The sequence below is a fragment of the Diabrotica undecimpunctata genome, chromosome 4 (assembly GCF_040954645.1).
Source record: "Diabrotica undecimpunctata isolate CICGRU chromosome 4, icDiaUnde3, whole genome shotgun sequence".
Taxonomy (NCBI): Eukaryota; Metazoa; Arthropoda; class Insecta; order Coleoptera; family Chrysomelidae; genus Diabrotica; species Diabrotica undecimpunctata.
In genome coordinates, this window is record NC_092806.1 from 11,583,918 (window position 1) to 11,599,537 (window position 15,620).

Here is a 15,620-nt window from a genome sequence, read left to right on the forward strand (position 1 = left end):
ACTGTTAAATTCAAGCATGTCAGCTGGTTTTATACTTTTTTAGGTATTGTACGTACATTTTCAATTTAAATCAACGATTTCTCCGTAAAAAAAACTTTTAAGCAAATTATGACTGCCTTGTCAAATAAGTCAAATAGCCCCTGGTGCGGGTTTAGTTGACTAACGGCCTGGGGTTAGTTGACTTAATTATTTTCTTAGTGAAATCAAAATCCAATCCAAAAATAAATGAAGATTTACTTTTTCACGTTTACTTTGACCATTGAAATTAAGAAAATCTAACAATTAAAAACGAAACAAATCATTGTCTGAATTACAATTGATGCATATAAAAAAGTGATATTATTTTGTTGGTGCATTTAATATGAGACCATCTGCTGCAGCCTCTAGTACTATGTCGATAGGGTTCTTCACATACTAAGCACTCAGCTTCACCCTCAGATTTTGAAAATCTAGAGTCATGATGAGCTGCAGACGTAGATTGAATCGTGCTTTCTTCCCGAAAAAGAAATTTTCGACCGTCTCTAATTTTCGTGTTTTTGATGTTTTTCTTTTGGTTGCATGTTTTACTTTTATGTAAACCTTTCTTTTCTTTCGCATTCTACCTTTCTTCCGTAAGAGCGTCTTTTATTGAAGTAGCGGTTTAAATAGCAATTTGTCTCTTTTTCCGTGATTTTCTCAAATTTTGTCAAAGAACCGGTTTTGGAAACGGCCTTATTTCTGCAGTAGAAATCAATATCGAACTTGCCGGTTCAATTTTTCTTGATGCGACTGTGTTTGCAGACAAATTGTCGTTGAGATCTGGGAAATGTTCTAGAATTTTCGGTGAATTCTCCATGATTTTAGCGTGCTCCACCGTTGAAATATTTTTGTTGTTTTCGGTACCGATTCCTTTTTCATTTGCTAGTGTAAGCCTGTCTGTTACAGAGGATGGCAAGAAGTAACTCTCTGCGAAGATACCCTTATTCAGAGAACATATCCCTATTTTACTAAACCCATCATCCATTATATTGGTTGGTGTAGCTGTTGTAGACAGATTCAATATTACGATGCCATTACCGTTATAGATTAAAAATGCCTTACGTGGATTGTTCACCATCCAGTTACCCATAGCTGAATTGTAGTATTTTTTTAGAGATCCGTAAACACTCCTATCTACAGACTGCAATTTATGCGAGCAGTGCGGAGGAAAAGATAAAATTGTTACTCCGTTTTACTTATACATATTAACGCCTCTACAGAAAGGTAAGATTTAAGGTTGTCGAGTACCAAAAGTATAAGGGCCCCTTAAAAAATCTTGTGTGAAACAGAAAATGCTTGACAAATTTCACAAAATTCGATTCTGATGGATTTTCATCGCCTAGGCTTCCGACAGGTGCATCTGTAATAAAGTGGTCCCTTTAGTTTACCCTCGGGAAAATGGACAACGGAGAAACAGTATTACCACTTGCTTAAACTGCAACAGTGAGGGTCACAAGGGGTCACAAGCCTTTCTGCGGACGTGAGTTTGCCTAATTACTTGAAGCCACGTCGTACCTCTATTCTATCCGACTTCTAAACAGTTGTGATACCCGTCTCGTCAATGTTTCAAATATCTGATGTTTGCAAATTCACACGCTTGCATTAACGCTTCAGATAGATTTACATTTGGAAAAACATACGCCATATAAGAGTTAATAAGAGTTTCCAAATACCTCGATATCAATATTAACTTATTAATCCATTGCAAAATGCCAACTTAGCTCACAAATTTTTAAATTTGAATACATGACGAAGTTTGTCGACAAGTTCCAGGCGTCAACCTGTCGTTCCAAGGGCCATATGATAGATATGCGTTAACTTCGAAAGATACGAATATATCACGTCAAATCATCGTCAATGTATGTTATTTCTCAAAAATATTTAGTGAAATTTGTGACGAACGATTTAATAGATAATAATACCAAAATATTGAGAACCAAAGTAATTACTTACCAAGGATGATTCTAGATTTCTCCTTCTCACCGACACAAAACACAAGCGACCATAAGAGCTATATTGTAAAATGGAAGCGCAAGAGTTCAGATTTTGTGTCTACATTCGACATCTGTTACACATTTGGGGAACTAAAGGCAATTAGTCAACTAACCCCTTTAGTTAACTAGCCTCGATCTCCCCTACTTGTCGAATATCTTTTTTTAATTAAAACAATTTATTAAAATTGTTTGAATCTGTCTTTTTAACCAATTCTATTTCAAAATTTAATATTTAAAAAAGTTTTCTAGAAAATTTCAGATTTTCAAATTGATTGATATTGACTGAAGGAATATATTAATGTTTGTATCACTGAATAGAGAATTGAATAACATTTCAAATGAGCTAGCACACAACCCCTATTCCCATTTAAAATATCATTGGTTGCTTCATTACATCCAGAGGCATTTTAATACACTTTATTATTTCCATATTCATATTCACGTAAAACATTTTTCAAAATAATACCTCTCATGTTGCAATAATTTCTATTAAAAAAATAGCAAAAATTTAATTTTTGTTAGCGTATTAGTGACATTTCTGTACAAACAACTTTACTCGTTCGCATCATACTAACGTAGTTTTAAACATACTCGGAGTAACTTTTTGCCGATGACGTTGTTAATGTTCATTGCCTTTTACAATATTTAACTTCATCAAAATCATTTCCTCTTTTAGCTCCCAACACTCACTTCGTTCAGTTTAATGAACCAGAACATACGTCCAACTCGCTTCGTCATTTTAATGGAATTATAGAAGTTTCCCTAGACTACTCCTCCTGCTTGTACTTACTCGAAATATGAGCAAGGGCTCGGTTCATTTAATCAATTAGGGCAGTGAGCTCACGCTAAGAAGGCCCTTAGGGCTTCCGAGTATATCGTACGGTTGGAAAGTTTTGATGTTGAAATGTGAAGTATGACAGAAAAAGTGTTTACATTTTATTTTATTATATTAAGAAACCAATTAGTAATAGCCACAATATATACAACCACATCCACCGTAAATTTTTTTTATATTATGTATATTGCCAAAATTATTCAATGATCAGTCTAGTGAGTTTTCAATATTCTTCGGTAAATCTACATCTAAAAAATGATCACTGGGAACGCTTTTCGAAAAAAATGGAACATGATTTTTACGATCCGCAAAAGGAAATATGGCGCTTGATAAGAGGTCAAAGAATGGAGGTAAATTAACTAATGGAACCAAAACTCATAGAAAAAGATACGTATATTGACTACAGTGTATAAATGAATGGACACAAAATAGAAAAAAATGAATGGAATAACCACATAAGCAGAATCAAGAAGTATCGGAAGACCGCGCAAAAGATGGAGTGATAACCTTCCATAGAGGTATATTAGTCCTTTCTTGTGTATGAATGCGCCTTTTGTTTGTTCAATTTTTCATTTAATGTCCAGACTTGGGTATAGTTGGTTGTTTATCCAGCAACTGAGGGTACTTTATTTTGTTTATTTGTCCCTTTAGACATTACCATTCGATGGGGTACAAATGAGCGGCTGAACAGACGTTATGGATCCGTTTGATGATAAGCTTTCAAGAGATATACCCGAATTTCGCATTGACTATAACTTTCACCCAGCTATTGACTTTCAAGATTGTATGGAAACTGTAAACTGTTTTGAGTCATTTTTAAGTAGCAGTATTGTTAAAAAACTATGCGAATAGACCGATCAAAGAGCTTTTGAACATTTTAATGATAATCCACACACCGCCATGGAAGTTTTTGCTCTTACTTATAAACCAGTGACAACAAAAGAAATGTATGTATTTATAGCGCTATATTTTCTCAGTGGATTGGCCAAGTGTCAGCAAATGTCAGATTATTGGAGTATATATAATATATGCACTGGTCCTCCAGTTTTTCATAAATTTGTTATGAGCCGCTTTTTGGCAATTCTTTAATTCCTTAGATTTTCACCACCAGAACTTGTCAAAAGTAATGCACCGCTTAGCAGACTAAGCATTTCTGTGGCTGTTATTAGAGATAATTGTCAAAACTTAGTGGACCCAGGACTAGTTTTTCAATACATAAGCAACTTAAGTTGTAGCAGTGCGTCTGAACTTTGGAGATACACCTGGAATGTTTGAAGATATATCGACATGGATATATATGACATATCGCACATTTCAAGAACAGAAAACCATTGTATTTCCAAAAAAATAGTAGTTTATCTTTACCAAAACCTACTGAACAGTAATTGTAAAGTGATTGTAGATAAGTATACATCCCTTCGTCTTTGCGAGTTTCTGTTGACACAAAAGACTTTCCTTACAGGTACTATTTGACCAAATAGGAGCGTTTTAAGAGAATTAACATAATAATAATAGGCAACAATCATGTTTTGTTCGCAAGGATATGCTCCTTCTAGATCGCTACAAGTACAAGAAAGACGTTTATCTGCTTACCAGTAAACATACTGCGCACATACTTCCTCCACACTCCATGTCATCTGCCAAATGGAAAAAGCTCTCGTGTTACCTTAAGCTTTTTGTCTAGTGGCATTTTGTATAAGGGTTGAACATTAATGAACATTAATAAATATTGTAACTAAGAATCTAAATAAAATAATCGGTGCTCTAGCATCAAAACATTTTTTGTAAATTAATTAATTTTGTAAAAATTTGGAAATTTTCCAAAAATATCTTTATTAACTATATTTTTTTGTTTCAGATACCTTAACATAATTAATTATATCGTGAAGAAAGTGGTTTCCAACACCCAAGAGGCACTGGGAGACACATGTGCTCGGCTGGTGAGCCGCCCCGACGTAAGGGGCCATGCCATGCGAGCTAGTTTGCCCCAAGGTAACAAAAGCCATCAAGAATCAAGGTCCCCACATTCATGTACACCAATTATTCCATACTGACGGTAAGTCTTTAGAAATTTTCGTATTTATATCTAATATATAGTTATCTAACCTATTAGTAAATCTTGAATTAAGTTCCAATGATGATATTACAGCACAAAACACGAATTATAGGATCTCTCAAGAGTGATTTGTGTGCAGTTTTTAAAAGGAGAATTATTCTAATTATACGCCAAAAATTTAGTTTTATATTTAAAATCGGGTTTTTTGTTTCATGTACCATTTATCTTACAGCGTTACAGAGCTTTTTGCATTGCTTTTTTTTTCAAAAAGTTATAGTTTGCTAAAGACTGTTTCTCTCTTTTTGTAGAGCATTGTATATTGTACAATCCTACAAAGTTTGTTTGGTGAAGTAGTATTTCGTCTAGATAAGCTAAATTTTAAAGAAAAACTGTAGTAAAATAAAAAATTAATGAATAGTTGTTATAAGAGCTAAAATCAAAGACCGATATCTTTGCAACGGCTAGTACACCACTTCTCAACCCTTTCTTTCTGATTCTGCACCAAAACCTTAATATTAATGGTTTTAGCGACCTTTCTTGTCCTAAAGCTAGTGGACTGAGGATTTGCCGCAAAATGATTAATGACATTTTCTAAAGACCTCGTGTTCCTGCTGAAGTGCTTTATGTTTTAAGATCCGCCGCGGCATTAGATGTGACACCGAAAAAATGGCCGGTTTGACAGAAAAAGACCCCTGGAGTATACTTGTTGAAACGGACAGAGGAAATAAAATATGAAATAAATTTAGAAAGATATGATAAATGGTTCGTGTATTTCTAAACTACGACACAAATAAATAATACTCGGGATCGGATTTCTACACGAAAAAAAAAATGATAAATGATTTCTAAGCTGTTTTCACACATTTATTAACAACATGCAGTTCGTCCTATAAAATAGATCTCTAGTTTTATGTTAAAATTGGTAAATTTATGGGATTCCATCCAACAAAACAAGCCAGATATAGATTCGACAAAATGAAAACGGTATTGTGTAACAGTAACGTTATGATGGTCATCAATAGAGCTGTTAAGACGCTACGTGTTGCTTCTATCTGTGGAATGAAAGCATGGACATAAAAAGAGTAATTACAGACATATTGGAAGCCTTTCTGTTATCTGCTTACAAATAATATTAATAATAAGCCATATCTAGCATTTGTTGTACATACAAGGTAAACTTTATGGTTTTTTTAAATAATATTTCAATGCGGTTTGAAGGGAAAAAGAAGTCGGTCCCGGACAAAAACTTCTTATTTGAATTATTTAAGTACGTTTAAAGCAGCGCCATCAACAATTCAGACAGCCACGACGTTATACGATAAAAAATAATAAGGTTATTAATAATAATTGCGTAGGTTGTAAGTGTAGGGTTGCTAATTTACGTGATACAACGCGAAAACCCCTTGCATCCTCTTTTCTAAGATGGGGGACAGAGATCACAAACTTAAACTTAAGCTTCTTTTTCTTGTAGTTCCTTGTCCTATCGTAGGTTGGCTATCATCACAGCTATCCGTTTTTTATTGGCGGCTGTTTTATTGTCCAGCTTTCCATTCCATACAACGAAGTCGAGAACACGTAGCATCTTAGGCTCTTATCCTCAGCTCCAGAGGAAGGTCTCGATTAACATTGTTTTTATTTTTATAAATGCTTGTCTTGCAATTTCAATGCGTGTCCTTATTTCTCTACCTTGGTCATTGTTTTTATTTACCCAGGTTCCCAGATATTTGTAGTTATTTACCCTTTCCACTTGTTTTCTCTCGATATCTAGCCTTCCTACTGTATGTTGCTTAGAAAAAATCATGCACTGGATTCTCTTAACGTTAATTTGTAGTTTATATTTTATACTGACTTGATGTAATCTATATACCAAGCGTTGTAGTGCTTCTAGACCGTATGCAAAAACATCAGTCTCGTCTGCGAATCTTATGTTGGTCAAGATTTTTCCGTTTAATGATATACCCTCTTGTTGCGTGCAGGGTTGCATGCTGTCCCCAATGGGGACAGCATGCAACTCTGTCTAACACCTATTTTAATCTGTATCGACATTTTCGATTCTAAAGTTTGCTTTTTGATTCCAGTACAGATTGATAATAACCCCTATTACCTTGACTATCCACATTCTTTTCTTTTAACAGTTTTACGAGTTTCTGATGTCGTACTCCATCAAAAGCCTTTTGATAATCTATAAAGCAGACATAGAGGTCCTGGTTCATATCTAGTCGTCTTCGCGCGAGAACGTTAAAAGCGAACAGAGCCTCTCTCGTTCCTAGTCCTCTTCTGAACCAAACTAAGTGTCATCTATATCTTCTTCTATTTTTTTGTATAGTCTTATTTGTATAGTATTATTTTGAGAAATATCTTAAGTGTGTGGCTTATTAAGGAAATTGTTCTGCACTGGGAGCATTCTGTCCCATGTACTGACTTTGGTACTGTTAAAACGTGGACAGCAACCAATCTTCGGGTATTACTCCTGTTGTATATACTTTGTTGAACAGATCTAAAAGTATATGCAGTGTTTCTTCGTCAATGCATTTAATTAGCTCAGTGGGCATCTGATCTGGGTCTACTGAATTTGTGGTCTTTGCATTTCTAATTGCCTGTTCTAATTCGCACATTATTATTTTCGGTCCTGTTGGTTCCCGTGGTTCTTCTTGTATCATTCTATCATCGTCGACTAGTTTCATTATGTATTCTTGCTAAAATCTTAGTTTATCTTTGATGTCTGGAATGAGTTTACCATTATTATCTTTGAGTATCCCATAATGTACTCGTTTTTTGGTATTTGTTAGTTCTTTTATTTTTTTATGCATATTAAAGCTGTCGTATTTTCTATCGGCAACTTAAGGTTAAGCTTATACTAATGCCGTCCTGTAAAAAATGCAACCTATAATGGTTCTTGTGAATGGACTACATGGATTTGGTTTAATAACGACTTTAGAGGCCCTATATTCTCTCAGAGATATATTTCCTCCCGGATTTTTGTCTTCGATTTACATGATCAATAGTATAATAATAGTCACTTTCTAGAAAAGCCATGACAATATTGTACTAGGGATATCCGTGTGAGATCTTTAATGTATTGCTTTTCCCATGCCTTCTACAACCTTATGCCGTAACCAAACTGGCATAGAAATAATTATCTATAAAAATTATAAAAATCAATATATTTAAGTGTTTTGCTTATGTGCTAATTTTATGGTGTAAGCCATCTCTCGTCTTGTAATTTACATAGTTAAGTACGACTTTTAAATAATAAAAATTGATAAAATCTTTCCTTATTTTGCCCTTGTGTACAATTTTTATTTTTATCCAAACATTATATTTTAATATTATAAAAGGGAACTATTTCTGACGGTGATATATTGTTTACAGGCATGTCAAATGCTATATTTTTACTTTCTTAGCTGCACGGAAGTGCATAAATTGATTACTTTTACTACTGAATTATTTATTCAACTCAATAAAAACTGCTCGATACATGCTTTTTCACGTTCTATGAACAGGTTTATGGTAATTTCATTATTAACTAAAGAAAGTACGTGAAATGCGATAAAATTGTTACAAAACTAGTTTGGTATATGGATTTTTATTAAAATTTAATTTCAAAGTCTACGAATGCAAAAATATCACAATTAATTAGTATTTGAAGATAAAATTGTAGATAGAAGTGGCCAAGATAGAAGAAAAATATCCTTTCTAAAGAATTTAAGTTCATATAGATCTAGAACAATAAATGCAGCAAATACAATTTTTAAAGTAGTTTTTTTAATGCATATTTACAATCTACTAATAAACAGTACATAGATGTATTTGAGATGTACTGCTGGAGACGAATGCTGAGAATACCATGGGTGGCCCGAAGAACAAATGAATCCATACTGAATCAGCTAAACATAAAGAAAAGACTAAGAACACAAATATCAGAACAAATAATAAGCTATTTTGGACATGTGCTTCGAAGAAATGGTCTTGAAAAACTTACCGTCCAGGGAAAAGTAGAAGGCAAAAGAAATAGAGGTAGATCTCCCACACGATACACGGACCATATTGTTGCTACCATTGGCGCTCCATTGTCAGAATGTGCTAGAATGGCAGAAGATAGAAAAACGTGGAGGAACATTGGGAAATTTAGCTAATAGCTTCATGATATCACGATACCTGCATCAGGTTAACGACTAAGAAGAAGAAGAATAAACAGTACATTGAGTAATTAGTAAATTTGATGACAATATTTTCTTGATTTGGGCACCGTTCAGCGACAGTTCTCCATATTTACCTATGTAACCAGGTCTCCTGGTCAAGTCCTCTTCAGTCTTCGTTCCTCCATTGGTGGATAATTCACTAATAATTTGGCTGTGATGCGTTGAATTAAGAATTTTGTCCTAGTTGGCGGGGAGTTATATGACATCTTTTACGGTTGGTGCTCCTAGATCATTGTGAATAGTTGCATTGCTCACATACCAAGGGGCGTTAGTTATCGCAGTGTTTTTAATTGAAAGGTCTGCAAATTTTTTGTGTTTGAAGGCTTTTACAGCCCCAGAGTTCTACGCCGTAAGTCGATATTGGTTTTAGTATGACTTTGTAAAGCAGTATTTTGTTCTCCAATCCCAGCTGTGACTTTCTGCTAAGTTACCAATTCATTTGCTTTAATTTTATATTAAGCTGAGTTTTTTGGCGTTAATGTGTTGCTTTCCAGCTTTCGTTTCAAATGCAACCCAAGATATTTCACAACGTCTCTAGCAGGAATGGGGGAATTGTTTAGACTAACTTGTTGGCAAACGCGTCTTCTTATTATTAATGTGATTTGGGCAGTTTTTTTGTTATTGATTTTGTTTTTGATGATTTTAACTTATCAACCTTACTTTGCAAAGTGTTATTTTGCAAAATATTTAGAAATATAGACCAACTTTTAGATTTGGCAGTTCACAACTTTTGAATTAAAGATACTATAAAACAATAACGTTTATATTATTTTATTTTTACTAGACTATTTAGTAAATATTCTGTACCTACGGCAATGTCCACAAATATTCAAATATTTCCTGGACTAAATTTTACTATGAAACATAACTAAAACATTGTGTGTCCCATACCTCGTAAAAAAATCAAAACAGTTATGTTTTCATTGTGGATAAGATAATTTATAATTAAAATGAATAGTTGTAACGCCTTTAAGCCTATATACAATCAACGATATAACCATTAAATACGACATACATTACAAAACCAATTTCCTCTAACAATATCTCACAAATTGACACTTGAATACAAAGATAAACATGCAACTTTTGTTACCTTTAATATAAGCTTTAATTTTCCATTTTGTCAACCAATTCTCTAATGCATGCAAGTAATTTTGCTGCTTTTCAGATGCTATATCTGGATTTTTGTTTGAAACTAAAACGGCTATATCATTGGCAAAAGTCGCCACTGTAACGTCATCTGTAATAGGTATATCAGCAGCAAAGATTAGGTACAGGAAGGAACCGAGGACACATCCCGGAGGAACTCCGGATTGGATTGAGTGATAGGTTGAGAAATCATTATTGATTTTGACTTGGAACGAACGTTCGTTAATATAGGACTTTAGGAGAAGGTAAATAACGCTAGGCAGTAATGATTTTAATTTATATAGCAAACCGTTGTGCAAGACTTTATCAAAAGCCAGCTAAATACATAGTCTTTTCTTCCAAACTTTTCCTGATTTTATATACTATTCTATGACACTGTTGGATTGTTGAATATTTTTGACGGAAACCAAATTAATGTTCGGGTATTGTGTTTTCGAGTGGTACAGTTTCGCTTATTTTATTTATCAGGAGTCTTTCAAATATCTTGCACATCAAGGGTAATAAGCGTATCGGACGATAGAAAGAAGGTTCTGTAGGCAATTTACCTGGTTTTCCAATTATTATAATGTGTGCATATTTCCACTGGATTGGAAAATGCAGAAATTGCTTTACTGCAGCATTCTATTGTAGATAACAGTAAGCATGAGAACTGCTTTCCAGGATCTGTTTTAGGATTCTCCCATCAATTAAATCGTATCTTGGGGCATTGTGAGAGTTGGTACTTATTGTTATTTTGCGAACCTCAAATGGAGAGAATGCTTTTATTGAAGGTGATAGTTGGCAGGGTGCATCTAGATATTCGCTAACTACATATATATCATCATTTATGTTTTGACCTAAATTTGAAGTAAATTATATTTTTTAAATATTCTGCAAATACATTAGATTTTTCATTGTCAGTCTACGCCCTAATAGTAGATTTACAAGAAATGAAACAACTATGATAAAACCTGCTGGAAATAAGCCACTATTTTCAATAGTGAGTGACAAAAGAGATCATTTAATAAACAAATAATATAAAAATCTTGTCGTCCAGTTCAAATCGAGTTAAGAGAAAATATATATTATATATAATAATAATAGTAATGGATAAATAATGGAATAAAACGGATATAGAGAGTCTTCAACGGAAAGAAAGAACACTTCTCACAAGTGCGCAAAAACACCATCCACGCAGTGCAGTAGAGAGAACAACATTACCGCGATATCAATGGGGAAGAGGACTTATGGACATAGGTGAGCAATTGGATAAATAGATTGCTAATTTAAGAACTTATCTTCAGGTGCATGCTGAGACATCTACCTTACATCGAGCAATTTGTGCAGTAGATGATACAACGCCGCTTAAACTGAGGGAACAAGAAATGCGCATAAACCATCTGACTAAGCAAGAAAAAATGCGCACCTGGATGAGTAAACCTCTGCATGGGCGACATCTCAATGAGATCAGACAAGAATATGTCGACAATACAGCGTCGAACTATTGGTTGACATCAGGAAAGATGTTTCCCAAGACTGAGGGTTTCCTACTTGCCATTCAGGATCAGATTATTCCAACAAAAAATCACCTGAAATATATTGTTAAAGATCCCCAAGTCCAAAATGACAAATGCCGATATGGATGCCAAGCCCAAGAAACCATCCAACATCTTATCGGTGGCTGCCAGGCATTTGTCGGTACTGATTATAAAAAACGCCATGACTCAGTAGGAAAGATTATGTACCAAGAACTAGCTGAAAAACGGGGACTTCTCCAAACCGACCATCTTCCTTATTATTATTACGTCCCTGACAGAATGCTTCAAAATGATAACTACAAGCTATACTGGGACCGCACTGTGCTTACAGACTAACCAGACGCTTATAGACCGTATCTCATACTAGTTAATACACTTACTAGGCAAAAAACACTTATTGTTTTATAATGTATATAATATATAAATATCCTTAAAAATAGAATTATTAAGGCAAAGGCTATAGCGGGATAAAATGGTTAAAAGTGCCCCCGCATCGATTAGAACCACGACTTGTGCTTTCAATAGAGCATATAAAAACATGACTTCATACAAATGTTTTGAAAGAAACTTTTTTCGACATTATTTTTTATAACGCAATTTTGCTTTCAAAAATCTGAAAAAATTCATGAAGATGTATCTTTCGAATACAAATTAGCCTGATTTTTTTCAAATTTTTATATTGAAAATTGAGCTCAGGACAAATCATTGAAATTTTTAATAATTTCTTAGGTTATGTTACTAATGTTTGGCTAACTTTTAAATAGTAATTTTTTATGTACTTTTTTTCGTACGTTGAAATGGCCATCGCAGAATTTTCAATTTCTGAGCGGAAAGTATCGAGAAATAAAAAAAAAATTGGTTTTTTACTCATTTATTTGCACATAACCTCAAAACTCGGGTAATTCAACATTTTTCAACATTTTTTCTTCTACATTATCAAAATATATTGTAAAAGTCCCTATTTACGTCTTTCATAAAGATAAAATTCAAAAATACCACGTTTTTTTATCAAATAGTTAGATGTATGCTTTTCCATCTATTTTCTTATGGGCTATGAATCATCATATGTTTATATGCTTTATTGAAAGCACAAGTCACGGTGCTGATCGGTGCGTGGACACTTTTGACCATCTTATCCCGCTATAGCCTTTTGAGCAAGTCCAGAAATGGTTGTATACAACATAACATAATCTAGGATTGGACGATAAGGAAATTTTAATCTTTCTATTATTATTATTACTTCATCTTTTTCTAGTATCAAACTACTGCTTTAGCTGATGACTTAAATAGGAAAAAAGCTCTTTATTGTATAAATTTTTAGATTTTAATAAACAGAACGATAGGTTAATAAACCTCTCTTGAATATTTTTGTATAAATGCCTGCATTAAACAGTCGATCAAACGTTATCTCGAGTGGTTTTCACTGAAGTAGACCAATTTTTAAAAGGTAGTATTAATTGTGTAAATATGTCGAATAGACATGGAAAACAAAACACGGTTTTAACGTGGAAACGAAAGTGTAAAGTGTTTTTTTGTGACTGTTGTTTTGCAAAAAAGTTTTGGAGATGTCATAAACCTGCTCAAAGGCAGACTGATAACAAGGGGATCAAAGGTAACGATTGTTATTGTTTTTAAAATGTATATACAGATAATTTTAACCTCAAAAATAGCATAATATTCCAAGCGGGATCAATCGACAAGCATCCCATAATGGAAATTTTCCATAGGAGCATATTTTTTTGCTGGAATCACTTTAAGATATACCGTATATCAATATTCACGATATGCACCAATCCCAAATATTGTGTTTATTTTTTTATTTAACAAAATCCGAAAAAATAATTGAAAAATTTCGCATTTTTTAGGTGCTGAAGATTTACTTTATTCTAATTCATATATTTATTTTATTATATAATTTTTTGTTTAATTCAAGGTAAATTATATATTGATTATTATGTTTCACTGCAATAAACATTCAATAATAGTCACCACGTATATTAAAAGAAATTTTACGTTATTGTGTCATTGCAACAAATTTATTTCAATTGTTTTAATTATTATAATACATTAGAAATAGTTAGAAACATCTTTTTTCCGAATAAATTGTAATAGTAATATATTATTAACATCCACAAGGAAACTAAGTTCCTGTAGTTGGCTGTATACCATATATTAAAATTTTTTTAATAAAATCCTTTATAAAAAGGTATATAAAAACCCAGTCGGGCTATGTTAAATAGACAAAACGTTTTCGGAATAAATATTCCATCATCAGTGTCAGGTTAATACATGAATGTAGCCACTAAATATGGGGGTAAAAACCCTTTAAAAATTACTAATTGAAATTTAGTTTACATTATGTCTTGTATAAAATTAAGATGGTAAAGTTACCGTTGGATTGGTAACATGGCGACATATGACTCTACATTAAGTTACAAGTCCTGAGACCGTATGTCTACGAGGACTTTATGAAAGCAACTGACTTGAGTTGGGGACGAAAATATGAAATTTTGAGATTCATAATACAGGGAAAAATTCAAGGAAGAAGATCTGTTGGCAGAAGGCAGAACTTATGGTTGAAGAATCTACGTGATTGGTATCAATTCAGATCGATTGATTTGTTTAGAGCAGCAAGTTCAAAAATAAAAATAGCCATGATGATTGCCAATATCCGTAGAGAGACGGCACTCTAACAAGAAGACCTTTATATAACTGTAAATCTGGTTCTACTTTCTTGTCCCATCCCTGCTGAATATAATGAAAAACCTTACTAAGAATAGGATCATTTGGAGTAAAACTTCTATAAAAATACTGTTTACGGTAGATATATTTTCATCTGACTCAGTAGGTTCATTTAAACTTACCGGAATTGGAAACCTAAATGGAGAATCAGCACTGGCCTTATGATGTAAGGTTCGATATTGAACAGTATACTTGTAATTATATAAAATCAATGCCCATCTAGTCCTTCTGGCAACATAAATGTTACCTACAGCCTTATTAGGGTGAAATAGAGAAACTAATGGCTTATGATTAGACACTAATGTAAATGTGTTTCCATTTAAATGTAAATCAAATTTATTGACTGCCCAGATAATAGATAATGCCTCTTCATCTATCTGAGAATATTTCTGTTTAGTCTCTTTTAAAGTTCTACTAGCAAAAGCTATTGGTTTCTCTACAAATTTATTATTATTACCGTTGCTAGGAAATTTATGAGCTTAACACGCCCGTAGACCAATTTTAGAAGCATCACAACTTAAACCCAATGGCAATTTAGAGTTATAATGTACTATTACCTCATCTGAAGCTATACACTTTTAAGCTCATTTAAAAACTTTGGTATGTGAATCATTCCATACCCAAGAAACATTCTTTTTAATAACTGGTACAATACAACTGGTAATTTATCGGCTGCGTTAAACATGAATTGAATAGAAGTTAATTGTACCAAGAAAACTTCTAATTTGTTTTAAGTCTTTTGGCGGTGGTGCTTCGAAAACTGTCCTAATATGCTCAGGTGTTTTACTTCCTCCACCTTATCTATGATATATCCACAATATTCCAGCTTACTGGGCATAAATATGGATTTTTCTTTATTTACTATAATGTTAAGTTCGCTTAATATTATTAAAACAGCTTCTAACCTATCACTACCAAGAATGAGTGGATGGCAGAAGAAATATTAGAGATGATGGAACAACGCAGACAGTGTAAGATTAGGCAGGACTAAGTAGGGTACCAAAATATACACAGTCAAATTCGTAAAGAAATTATAGCGGAGAAGGAGATCTGGATGACTACACTTTGCACCGAGGCTGAAAACCTATATAAACTCGGCGACAGCAT

General features: G+C 33.4%; 1 protein-coding gene across 3 annotated transcripts in view; it reads left to right on the top strand.

Annotated features, from left to right (window-relative positions):
- Positions 1 to 15,620, top strand: part of LOC140439164 (1-phosphatidylinositol 4,5-bisphosphate phosphodiesterase epsilon-1-like) — a 579,894-nt gene that overhangs the window by 328,657 nt on the left and 235,617 nt on the right. For 2 of the 3 annotated variants that reach the window (XM_072528894.1, XM_072528893.1), the window contains exon 8: positions 4,706 to 4,903. In XM_072528894.1, the coding sequence (XP_072384995.1) occupies positions 4,813 to 4,903 (91 nt within the window). In that variant the 5' untranslated portion in view covers positions 4,706 to 4,812. Of the gene's footprint in view, positions 1 to 4,705; positions 4,904 to 13,265; positions 13,384 to 15,620 lie in introns of those variants that run through there. The other variant, XM_072528896.1, reaches the window with a different exon arrangement.